Source organism: Monoraphidium neglectum (genome assembly GCF_000611645.1).
Source record: "Monoraphidium neglectum strain SAG 48.87 unplaced genomic scaffold scaffold01860, whole genome shotgun sequence".
Lineage (NCBI taxonomy): Eukaryota > Viridiplantae > Chlorophyta > Chlorophyceae > Sphaeropleales > Selenastraceae > Monoraphidium > Monoraphidium neglectum.
The window spans coordinates 1-11,599 of NW_014011768.1; the positions used below are offsets into that span (position 1 = coordinate 1).

Genomic DNA, 11,599 nt, shown 5'->3' on the forward strand with positions numbered 1-11,599 from the left:
CTCTGCAGGTCCTCATACTTCCCGGCCGCCGCCCCCAGCCGCTCCGCGGCGTCCCGCAGTGCGTTGTTGGTGAACTTGGTGCCGTCCTTGCGGGTCTCCAGCAGCTTGTACCTGCCGCACCCGCGGGACAGGGTGGCGGGGACGGAGCGCGTCGCGCGGTGAGGGGGCGTGTTGGGGGGTGGGGGACAAGGGCGCGGGCAAGGTGGTATGTGGGCGGAAAGATGGTTGCGACTTGATGGGCGTTGCATGCATGTTTGCACTTGCGCACGTGGGGGGTTGAGGGCGGGAGGAGGCAACGGGTGCATGGTGGTTGTGCAGGCATGCACAGGTGCGGCACGCTCGCGGTGGGCAAGAATGCAGTCAATCAAGTGCCGCGAGATTGAAGGTTGGGGCTGGCGAGCCAGGCCAGATGCTTGCAACGATTCCATGCAGAAGAGGAGCCCATTTTTGCGGGGGCAACCATGCACGGCGCTCACACACGCGTGTGCTGAGCACTTGGCCGCCCCCCTCACTTTGCCTGCAGCCTGCTGCGCACGGCCTTCTCCTCCTTCTGCGTGATGCGCAGGCAGCGGGTGCGCGTGTTGGCGGCCTTGTGCCACTCCAGCTTGATGGTCTTGTCCAGCACCAGGCCCAGGTCCTTGGCGACAGCCTGGGAGGGGGGGAGGGGTTGGGTGGGGATGAATGGGGTGTGGGCTTTTGGGTTTGCATGTGGGTGCGGATGCGCCAGCAGGCCTGTGTTGCTGGTGGAGTGAGAGCTTGTGGGTGTTCGAGTGTGTGTGAGTGCGCGCGCGCATGTGTGTTTGTGGAAAAGAGGGAGAGTGTGTGTGTGTGTGAGTCGGTGGACGCACACGTGCGATTGCGCATAGGCCATGTGTGTGTGTGTGAACTTTGGTTTACACATGGTTTACACATGTAAGTGTGTGTTTGTTGTTGTGTTTGTGTGTGTTGGGGGGGGGGCACAGGGCGGGATGGGGTTGATGTGAGGGGACTGAGGGAAGGAGGACGCCACCATCGGTGGCGGTGATTGGCTCCTCTTGCGCAAAAGGCACCCGTCAACCACCCGCGGCTCTTTGTCGATGCAGCCCGGCGAGTTGCAAACCCCCTCCCCCACACCCACACCCACACCCACCCACCGTGGCAATGGCCTGGATGTCGTCCTCCACCGCGTCCTTCTGCTCCCTCAGGGCCTGGCGGGTGCGCGCGCGTGTGTGTTTGAGTGTGTGTGTGTGTGCGTGTGTGTGTTTGAGTGTGTGTGTGTATCGGGAGGTGTGACAGAGGAATTAGGACAGTCAGGAGGGGCGGGCCCACCTGCATGGCAGGCAATTTGGACCTCACGAAACCCATCGCCCCGGCCCGCACAACCACTGCCCAGAGACCGGTGCTCGCGGGACTAGCGCGCCCGCCAGGTGGCCGCTCCCCCCGCCCGCACTCGCCCAGCGGGCCGCAGCAGCCGCCTGAGGGCGGCTTCCGCATAACGCAGTTTGAGTCCGGACCCTCAACCACCTAGGTCGTCGCTCGAGCGCGGGCGGCGACCAGCAGCCCTCTCCCGTCTTCGCACCTGCAGCTTGGGGTCGTAGCTGGCGGAGATGACGTACTCCTCGGGCACCCTGTCCAGATCTATGGACGCCTCCAGCAGCATCTCAAACTTTGACAGGTGCTCGTCGTCATGGGCGGCGGCCAGGGGGGACGCAAACCTGCGGCACGGCGGGTGCGAGGGTGTTGTTTTGAGGCGGATGATGGATATGGCAAACCATGGGTGTGCAGGGCTGTGGGAAATGATACCGAGGCCGGATTTGCAGGGCAGGGATGTGGTGGCAGTGCGCGGCGCCGCCTGCGCCTGCCAGCCCTGGGCGTCGGCAGACAGCGCGGCTCGCCCGCAAAGACTGAGCGGCGGGCAGGCGCCCAAGGCAAGGGGGGTCACAGCACTAGGAGACACGGGGCGCCCGCCGCGCACCGCTCCGCCAGCAGCGCGGCCGCGGGCCCCTCGTGGCACCGCAGCGCGTCCTCCAGCCGCGGCAGCGCGCTCGACGCGCGGTACAGCTGGCACAGCTCCGACAGGCTGATGCGCCCCGCCTCCAGCTTGCGGGTCAGCCGCTCGATGTCCGGCATGCCTGGGGTTCAACAAAGGAATGCTCCGGGGTGAGGGGGACGCGGTCGGGAGGCCGTTCGGGTCGAGGCGAGCCCCGCGGGGCGCGCGCTCGGCTTGCCGCTGTGGCATGGTGAGGCTACGCGTGAGGGGGCACGCGGCGAGCGAGGTCCGCTGGGGTGAGCGACGGGGGCCTGGCCCCGCCGCGGCGCGCCTCACCGCGCAGCGCGTCGCGCACGCCGTCGCGCAGTGTGGCGTCGCCCGCGAGTGCCTCGACGACGTCCAGGCGCGCCGCGATGTCGGCGGCGTTCACCAGCGGCTGCTTGAGCCACACCTGCTCGCGGCGGCGGGGCCGGCGCAGGGGGCGGGGGCGGCGCACGCCGGAGGTGTGAGTGCGGGGGCGCAGCGTGCCGCAGCTAGCGGCCGCCGGTTGCAGTGCGCTGGGTGCGGCGCAAGTTGATCGACCGCCGGGCCCAGGGGAGCGGGAGCCAAGAAAAACTCTCTTGGCCGGGAGCGAGACGGCGGCGCGTCACCTTGTTTCCGGGTGACTGGCTTGCCGAAGCAAGCTTGCTGGGGGCCACGCGCGCCACCCCGCACGTGTCCCCCAAGGGACGAGGCCCTGGACAAGGCCACCCTCCTGTGCGCCCACCTTTAGCCGCCGCTTGCCCATGGCGGTGCGCGCCCGGCACATGAGGCCGTACAGGCTGAATGTGCCGTTTGCGTCTCCGCGCGCCGGGAAAACGTGCAGCGCGCGCTGCGCCGCCGCGTCCAGGCGCATGAACCTGCGCCGCGGGGCGGGGGTGCGCCGCGCCCTCAGGGGCCGCAAGGGGCGCGCCAACCCGACAACAGCTTCAGGAACGTTCCCCCACGCAAGCCCGGCCAGCCCGCCAACGGGCCGGCCCTGGAGCGAGCGCCGCCCCCCCTGGCCCGCACCTGCCGGGGTCGTGCAGGGCCAGCGTGTGCTTGCCCAGCGCGGCCGCGTCGGCCGTGAGCTCCGTGAAGGCCAGCAGCGCGGACAGCGCGGCGCAGGCCTGGGGGCGCTCCAGGACATCGCGGTGCTGCTCTATGGTCTCGCTCTGGCGGCAAAGAATGACGAAGAACCACCAAGGTGGGCAGGTTGGTGGGGTCGTGGGTGAGGGTCGACTGCGGGGTATGGTCGGCAGGTGGCCTCGGGAGACACGGTGCTGGCTGGCGCACACGCCGCGCCACATCCGCATGCCACGAGCAAACATACAGACCCTAGCAGCTTCTCATGCATGCGCGCTCGCGTGCACACACACAAACACACATTCACACACAAATGCTCGCAAGCGTGCTCCCACTCGCACGTTTACAAAAACATTCACAAACACATTCACAAACACAAAGGTCCGCCCACACCCACCTTGAGCAGCTTCCCCAAGTCCTGCTCCAGGTGCTTCGCCGCAAACAGCGCCCGCGGCCGCTCGCTGCCCATCGCCCCCACACGGTCCAGCACATCCGCCAGCCGCCGCGCGTCTGCGCCTGCACCCGCCGCACCCGGCGCGCCGCCGCCGCCGCCGCCCTTGTCGGACTTTTCGCCGTCGGCCGGCTTTTGTATGACGACCTCGCGCGCCCCCAGCTGCACGAGCAGGGCCTCCAGGGAGCAGAAGTGCTCGTCGTCGACAAACTGGCAGGCGCCGAGGCGCCTTCCGAGCACAGGCGCCGGCGTCGCGGGTTTGAGGGGCGCGGGGTGGTGCGTATATTAGTGGGTCTACAGAGAGATGAGGACGTCCTGCGTGAGACGTGGTGTTGGCAAGGACTTGAGGCCAACCACTAGCAGGCCCGCTGCGGGACTCTTTTCAGCCCTCCCGCCACCAGGCGCCGCGCGGCGTGCCGCACCTGTTTCCCGGGTCGAGGAATGCTGCGCCCACCGTCCTCTGCCCCTCCGAGTACCCCAGCGCTACCGCTGCCACCAGCGGCGCGTCGGCCGCCTCTCCGCCCCTGAACAGCTCATCCTCAAAGGCCGACAGCCGTCCGGGGGACGCGCTCCTGGAAGTGTCGAGCGGGCGTTCACAAGGCATAAATGCGGGCAAAGCCGTTGCTCAAGCCGCCGCAAATGCGGCGCTTGAAGCATGCGGCAGACGCCCCACTCGTCGGCCCCGAGAGTGTGTTGCAGAGGCTCGTGGGGGGATGCACTAGCCCGGCAAAGCCCGCCCCGCCGCCGGCCCCCCCTCGTCGCCCCCGCCCACTTTGCGACCTTCCAGTGCGCGCCGTATCCGTCCCACAGCTCAACGCTGTGCTGGCCGCCCTCCAGCAGCAGGTCCCTCAGAGCGCCCTCAAACAGCTGGCGGTTGAGCGTCACCGACGGCAGGCCTGCGGGAGTGTTGGAGGGGGTGACGGGGCCGGACGGCGCATGTGCTGCTGTGCATGCGCTGCTGTGCATGCGTCACACCTCCAGGTACAGAAACAACGCCAACGTTGCGCCCCATCTGCCTTGCACCCGGGGGACGGGCTGGCAGCAGAGCAGCGATGCGTGCAAAATCAAGAGGGGGTGCGCACCCGCGGCCCCTGGGGGCGGCGTCCCGGCGCCGCCGCCCGCGCCGCCGCCGGCCGCCCCCAGGTACTTGACGACGGCTGTGGTGCGGTAAAAGGTGCGCGCCACAAACAGCGCGTTTTCTCCATGGCAGGAATAGAAGCCCTGGGGCCCGATGGTAGTCGGGTCAGCAGAAGGGTGCGGCCGGGTGAGATGCGGCTTGCAGGGTACACATGGCGGGGCGACGATGGCCACAAACTTGGCGCTGGTCGGCGCTTCAGCTGGTGTGGGCGGTGCACACAATTTCTCGCATGGGCCCGTGCAGCTTGAGGCCTTCGGCATTGCCATGCAGCGAGGCGCCACCCGCCACCCTGCGGCCGCATTGTTTGTGCCGGGCCAAGGCCGCTCACATACCTTCCTGTCAAAGAACCGCAGGAGTTTGGGGTCCTGCAGTTCGTTCGCATTGACAGAGAGGTTGACCCAACAGCTCGGTTGTGATAGGTCGCCGCCAAATCACTGAATCTGAGCGCAGCATGCTCCGCCGCTTGGCCATGTCGGGCACAGCGCGCCCGTGCCGCCAGCGGGCGCGCACCTGATCGAGGCTCTTGAACCACTTGAAAAACCCGGTTTGCGAGTTGGCATCAAGCGTGAGCTCGGGGGCGTCCGTTTTGGCAGCCATCCTCAGCCTTTGATCTTAGACAAGCGCCGATTGTACCTCGAATGCGATCAAGACGTGCATATAATTTCTTCACTAAGGTGGACACTACCCAGGGACGCCTCAGATCAAGCGGGAGGATCAATGTGTTTGAATGATGCCGGCCTGGCACTCGCGCGCCTGTCAAAAACAGGCTAAGTTTTATGATGTACGAGTCAGCGAATGCACTGCCAGTTGTGAGATGGAATGGCCCCAGCAGCGTCGTGCTCGTGCGAGTCCTCACACACCAGGTGCCGACATCTGTCGTGGCTGCACCCATGGAGAGTGCACAAGGGTCAAGCACGATGCACCAAAGGGTTGCTGGGCACCTCTAATCAAGATTACCAGAACTCCGATAGAAGTTGAAAAATTGTCGGGTGGGTGTAGACTGCACGACGCTGGTACCACACCACTTTGATTGCTACAGTGCATGCACCGCTCCTTTTTGGGTGCAGTCGCATCTGATCATGATTTATGTGTTGCTGCTGACGGCAAGGTAAAAGCAGTGCGCTGGCCTGTGCATCATCTACATGATCAGCTTGCAGGTCAGCGTTACACAGCCTGGAGAGAGGTTCAAACGAGCTCATGGACGAGACGTGGCCGCCGAGGGCGTGTGTCACAGGACTGCAGCCATAGGGCCGACCGGGCCGCGTCGCCGCGGCCCACACATTCGATTGTAAACGAGTCGCGCGCGTTGCAGCGGCGGTTGCTCGAGCGTGGGTTTGCGAGTCCCTTCGGGGATCATATTGTTTGTCCTTATGTATCAAGGTGTCGCTTTGCGGCGACCCGTACATGTATTCTTTGCAAGCAGCCACACACACAGATGTGTGGCTGCTTTCAAGGACTTTGACAGAAAAGGTGAGTAGGACGCCAAATCTGGGCTCCCATGGCTGCATTTCTGCAGCTGTTGTAAGTTCAGTGTGGCTGTACATGAAAGCCGCAAATGGTCGCACTGCACCCGCAGGTTCTGCAACGTCCCGGGGGTCAAGATCGGTACATCAAATGGCATGGAGCGCAAACAGGCGCCGGAGATCTTTCAAGGCATGTTCAAGGGAGAAACGGCAGGTTGGGCACACCGCCGGGCTGCATGCCGCCAATTGCGCCCGCCTGCGCGCCATCATCGCCACCACCGAAGCCGCCCAGCTGGGGCAGCTGCAGGCCGCCGAAGCCGCCGCTCTTGCGGCCGAGGAAGGCGTCGAAGCGGACCTGGGCCTTGTCCAGGCGCACCTGGGCCTTGTCCACGCGCTGCGCGGCCTTGTCCTCCTTCTTGGCCTGCCAGTCAATGGTGTTCTGTTTGACGAACCAGGGCAATGTGGGCGGGGCGTGAGTTGCAGCGACCGCAGCAAGCTTGTTCGTGCAGCATTCGATGCCCAATACAGCGCAGGCGGGTTGTACTGGGCGGCTGAGCCAGGGAACGGACGGCTCCTGACTTTTATGCTTGTATCAATGCGCTGCGCTCCATGTGATCTATTCTTGGCTGACGATGACCTGTTGCGCAACCTGTTCTACCCCCAGCCCAGCCGTGTGATTTGCCCCCCCCCCTCCTCACAATCCCCACCTGTATCTTGCGGTCGACCTTGGCCTGCAGCTCAGCCTTCTCGCGGTCAGCAAAGCGGATGGCCTTCTCCACGTCGATCTCGGCCAGGGCCGCGCGCTTCATGGAGCCGATGCTGCCGCTCTGGGAGGCCCTGGCCGCGAGCGCGGCGGCGTGGTCGGCGGCCTTGTCGACCTTGTGGTCCAGGTGGGCCTCGCGGTCGGCGGCCTTATCGAGGGTCTTGCCGACCTTGCCAATGGCCTTCTCGCGCGCGACGACCTGGGTGGGCCGGACGGCGGGGAGGAGGGGGGGCCGCGTGCGGTGGGAGCAGGGACAGGAGGGCTTTCGGCGATGTGCGGGGCATGTGACTTGCCGCCGCTTGCATGGGCCGGTAGTGACGAGAAACAAGCAGGAAATGCGATTGCTCGACTGGCGCTGCTTTGCACGCATGGTACTGGGACCCTCTGGCACTCTGGCTTGCAAGCACGGGCCAGCTGGTGCGGCCAACGCACCTGGGTGACCTGTGCCTTGTAGAGCTGCTTGTCCAGGTGAAACTGGGCGTTCACCAACCTAGTGCCTGGGTTCAAGGTCTTTAATGTGCGCCCATCCTGCCCAAGGGCACCTGAAAGGGGCGAGCAACGCGCCAGGATAGGTGTTCGGTGAGTTGAGACCGGGACATCTCGGCTCGAGGTGCTGTGAGTTTATCGTCGGGGAGGCCTGGTGTAGTAAGATGATTGCGTTACATTGCATGCTACATGACAACCCAACGGTCGCACCCGAGATTGGGCCCTTTCACGCAGCTTTACCGCCCACTCAACAGCAAGTCAGCAACACCACCCACCTGGGAGCACCACGGCGGCCGCAAGCACGGCAAGCACCACAAGGTTCTGCATACTATTCATTTTATGCGGTTCTGTTCACTGAAGCCTTGACAAAGGGGTCCGCGGGAAAAGTAATGACGCGGTCTACAGCGAAACCACGACTGGCGTACCGACTTATGAAGTATGTGGAGATGCTAAATGAGCTTTATATCGATGCGTAAGCATTGTAATGGCTTCCTTGAAGCTGGGTAACCCGTCATATCGATCGTTTTCGTGCAGTCACTGCACACCAGCCGCGGGATGGCTGGCTGCTCCTCACCTCGCGCTTGTGGAGCAATAATTTGGCTTGATTGGGTGCAAAAAATTGTTCCAGCGCACGGGTAACCGGGTGCTTGCGGAGTGCACTCTCACTGGGAGCCACTTGCCCACATGCAGGTGTTGACATCGTGGCCCACTGAAGGTCTAGCGTTGCAGCTTGCGTGCAGGTGCTGTCGTGGGATCTCCCTTGCTATAGTGGCAGGGTTCCATATATGTGAGACTCTTGTTACATGACTGGTTGCGACGCGAACGGTGAGGAACTAGGGTTCCAAAAGCGCCAAGTTTTGAGCTGCGCTCGGAGAGCGCGCAGGCTGCTGCGCCCGTCACAGAGGGTGATCGTCACATGCAAGCGATCATTGGCAAACAATTGATCTTGCTGGACTACTTAGCAGGACTACGACGTAGCGCCGCATCGCACTCGTGTGAAGACATGACTACTGTGAGGCCTTGATGCTGGCCAGCAGATCTGGGGAGAACACCACGCCAGTTGACCCCGCCGGCACCAGCACATCCTTGCCGGCGCCGCCAGCCAGCCGCAGGTATTGCATCAGCTCGGCCTGCACCGCCGCCGGCAGCGCGATCCGCGCCCCGCCGAGCGCCTGCGCCGCTGCCGCGAGCTTTGCGAGCGCCGCCTGCAGCGCGGCCGGCACCGTCAGGAGCTCGCTATTGGCCACTACCTGCTCGGGCGTCTGCAGCAGCCCCAGCAGCTGCGCCATCTGGGCCGCCGCGGCAGAGGCGGCCGAGGTCGCATTGGCGGCAACCGACCTGAGGCCGGGCATGAGCGCGACCGCGCCGGCCGCGCTTGCGAGCACGGGCTTGACGACGGGCTTGGGTGGGTTGGCGGGAGCGGCGCTAGGCGCCAGGGCCGCCGGCGCTGGTGCTGCCGGCGTCACGGCTGGTCGGGTAATGGCGGGGCTGGCCCGGATTGAAGGGGTGGCGTCCGCCGCTGCCACGAGGCTTGGGGCTGCCGCTGCCACGGCAAGGCTGGGTTTGGCAGCTGCAGGGCTGGGCTTTGGTGCAGGGCTGGCGATTGACACAGCAGGCCGGGCGCTTGGTGAGGGGCTCGCCTTCGGTAGCGCTGTGCTGGGCTTGCTGATCGAGGGGCTCGCCTTGGCCATTGCCGGGCTGGGCGACAATGAGGGACTCGCTTTTGTTGCTGTTGAGCTTGGCCTGGGCGAAGGTGAGGGCCAAGGGCTGGGGCTGGCCTGCGTCATGCGGGGGCTTCGCAGCACAGGTGATGGGCTCGCCCTTGCCACTATTGGGCTTGCCTTGGGCAATGGCGCCGAAACAGGCGCTTTGATGGCTGCAGCAGAGGTCGCCCCAAACGTCAACCAACCGCTGCTCGCAGTCCACGTTGAGGGGCCGGGCTGGGTGGCTGGCAGCGTGCTGGGTACTGCACCCACGACAGGACTGAGTTTCGGCGATGGTGCAGGACTGGTCCTCAGCATTGGCGCAGGGCTGAACTTTGCTGGTGATGCAGCAGCATTCAGTGCCTGCTTTGATGCCGCCATCGCAGCAGCCGCTTTCGCCACTGGCTGGGATGCAGCCACAGCTGGGACACCAGCAGCTGCGCGACGTGAGCGGGAATTGTCAGCACTGCAGGGTAAGCATGCGGGCCGGCCCTAGACCAATCCAATCCGTGTCTTCCCACCTGCTGTAAAATCCAGGGCGAAAAGAAGTCCTAAAAAGCCCACCGACACGAATTGGTTCATAGTTCCGGGCCCCCGCGGGGCTGATGCTGCAGAAATCTTAATCACAAGAATTTTAAATGTTACAACGAGATTTACGGCTTTCGAACAATCAAAAGTACGGCAGGGACGTCGGAGCTGACGGGAAATCGACGAGCCGCCAACGAGCTGCTGAGCGGCTCGACTTTCACATTACCAGTCCCCTGCGCAATGCAAGCACTGCCATGAGCCTGTATGTTTCTGGATGTATGAGACATGCCAGGGCACACAATCCATGCCATTGGTAATTTGCTGTGTGTGGTGCCTGCGCCGTTCAACACGCTCATGACATATTACAGCTGAAATCCAAAGCTAAATCCCGGTGCTGCTGCAGGGTCAGGCGGAGCCTCTCGCTGGTCACCCTTGTGTGCGTCCTCGCCGCCGCCCGCCTGGCCGCCAGCAGCCGCCTGACCTCGTCGCTTGCCCCGCCGCCGCTCCCTCTCCTCTGGGGCCTCCTCATCTTCAGCGCCCGCCTCGTGGCTTTGGCCGCAGGCCCCGCGCGTGCAGCCGCCACACGCGTCCCGCTGCCTTTTCTTTCCGGCAGCTGCCCCTGCCGCCGCGACTGCGCCTCTACCCTTGCTCCCATCGCTGCCGCCCTCCTCGCTCAACTCCTCCTCCTGGCCGCCGTCCTCATCACTGCTGCGCGCTGCCGCTTCGGCCGCAGCCGCTTGCCGCCGCTCCGCCAGGTCAGCAACTGCAGCTACAATAGCCTCCCTCGCAACAGCGTCCAGCAAAGGCCCCTCTGAGCCGCTGCCACCAAGAGACTGGGAGGGCAGGTGGCAGGGCACATGAGGTGCAGCTCGTTTCAAGGCCTCTCAGGCGGCGCAGCGAGCCCTGTGCAGATACGTCGCCCCCTTTCTTGTGCTGCAACCTGCAAATCCCATCAAGTTTCAAACATCACCTGCAATCGGCTTCGGCCCCACCGCCCATTCCAGGTCGCACCCCCCCACCCCCTCCCAAAAAGAGCAAGCTCACGCGCACCTCTAGGAGGGCGTGCAGGCACCGCTTCTCCCCCGCCCGCGCCCGCACCGCCGCGTGCAGCCGCGGCGGCAGCTTCTCGGCGGCCGCCAGCAGCGCCTCGTCCTCCTCCAGGCCGCAGGTGTAGCGCGACAGCATGAGCCGCGCCGCCAGCCGCAGGGTGTCCACGAGCAGCGCGGCGGGGGGGAGCTGCGGTGGGATGGTGGGCGGGCGGGTGGCGCTTTGTGGGAGATGGTGCCAGACATGAGCAGGCGCGTGGGGGCGGAGCCTCAAACGCGCAGCGTATGTCAGGGTCATGATGTGCGCCCATGAACGGGCGAGCCGGCTGCCCACCAGGAGCCTGCAACAGCTGGCAAGTCATGAGCAACGTGTGGTTGTTTCAAGAGCAATCCAATCCTTCCCAAATGCACACCTGGAGATCTTCCAAACTGTTGTCCGCGCCTGCAGCTGCGCCCCCGCCGCCGCCGGCGCCGCCCGCGTCCCCATTTCTCCGCCGCTGCTTCCCTGTTTTCTCCACAACGGCCAGCAGTTGCTTGCACGCCGGCACGCCCGCGTGCAGCAGCGCAGCGACGGCGGCCATCTCCTTGGGCACGCCCGCGCCCTCAAAGACGGGGAACGCGCCGGCCTTCGGCAGCAGCCGCAGCTTGTAGGCGAGCGCCCACCGGTCCTCCCAGTCGGGGAGCGCCTCCGCTGCCACCGACAGCCTCGGCACCCCCACAGCCGCCGCCGCTGGCGCCCTGCCGCCCGTCGTTCCATTGGCTTCCACCCTGCCCTCCCCACTGCCGCCGTCATCCTCGGCGTCGGATGACTCGTCGTCCTCGACCTCGTAATCCGGCTCGGACTCTTCAGATGAAGCCTCGGACTGTTCGGACTCCCCCTCATCTTCGTACACCTCCCCGTCGTCGGACTGCGCCTCCCCGCCCCCGCCGTCCCCCGGCCCCTCGCCC

At 65.0% G+C, this 11,599-nt stretch overlaps 4 protein-coding genes across 4 annotated transcripts; all 4 read right to left on the reverse strand.

Moving 5' to 3' along the window:
• Positions 1 to 512: 512 nt before the first annotated feature.
• MNEG_9220 (DNA mismatch repair protein Msh2) lies at positions 513 to 5,259 on the reverse strand (the record flags this gene model as incomplete). Its single annotated transcript, XM_014042305.1, has 13 exons — positions 513 to 649; positions 1,134 to 1,187; positions 1,559 to 1,694; positions 1,955 to 2,111; positions 2,306 to 2,420; positions 2,736 to 2,868; positions 3,020 to 3,162; positions 3,471 to 3,753; positions 3,947 to 4,096; positions 4,297 to 4,420; positions 4,607 to 4,745; positions 4,995 to 5,027; positions 5,173 to 5,259. Coding segments are annotated over 13 exons (1,691 nt in total), but the record flags the coding sequence as incomplete, so codon positions are not given.
• A 1,062-nt stretch (positions 5,260 to 6,321) lies between these two features.
• Positions 6,322 to 7,710, reverse strand: MNEG_9221 (hypothetical protein; the record flags this gene model as incomplete). Its single annotated transcript, XM_014042306.1, has 4 exons — positions 6,322 to 6,564; positions 6,833 to 7,087; positions 7,321 to 7,430; positions 7,650 to 7,710. The coding sequence occupies 4 exons, from the start codon at positions 7,708 to 7,710 to the stop codon at positions 6,322 to 6,324; spliced, it is 669 nt and encodes a 222-aa protein (XP_013897760.1).
• A 671-nt stretch (positions 7,711 to 8,381) lies between these two features.
• Positions 8,382 to 9,065, reverse strand: MNEG_9222 (hypothetical protein; the record flags this gene model as incomplete). Its single annotated transcript, XM_014042307.1, has 1 exon — positions 8,382 to 9,065. One exon carries the CDS (start codon positions 9,063 to 9,065, stop codon positions 8,382 to 8,384), a length of 684 nt encoding a protein of 227 aa, XP_013897761.1.
• Positions 9,066 to 9,967: 902 nt separating this feature from the next.
• MNEG_9223 (hypothetical protein) lies at positions 9,968 to 10,438 on the reverse strand (the record flags this gene model as incomplete). The annotated part of the gene is made up of 1 exon (XM_014042308.1): positions 9,968 to 10,438. A coding segment is annotated over one exon (471 nt), but the record flags the coding sequence as incomplete, so codon positions are not given.
• Positions 10,439 to 11,599: the final 1,161 nt, after the last annotated feature.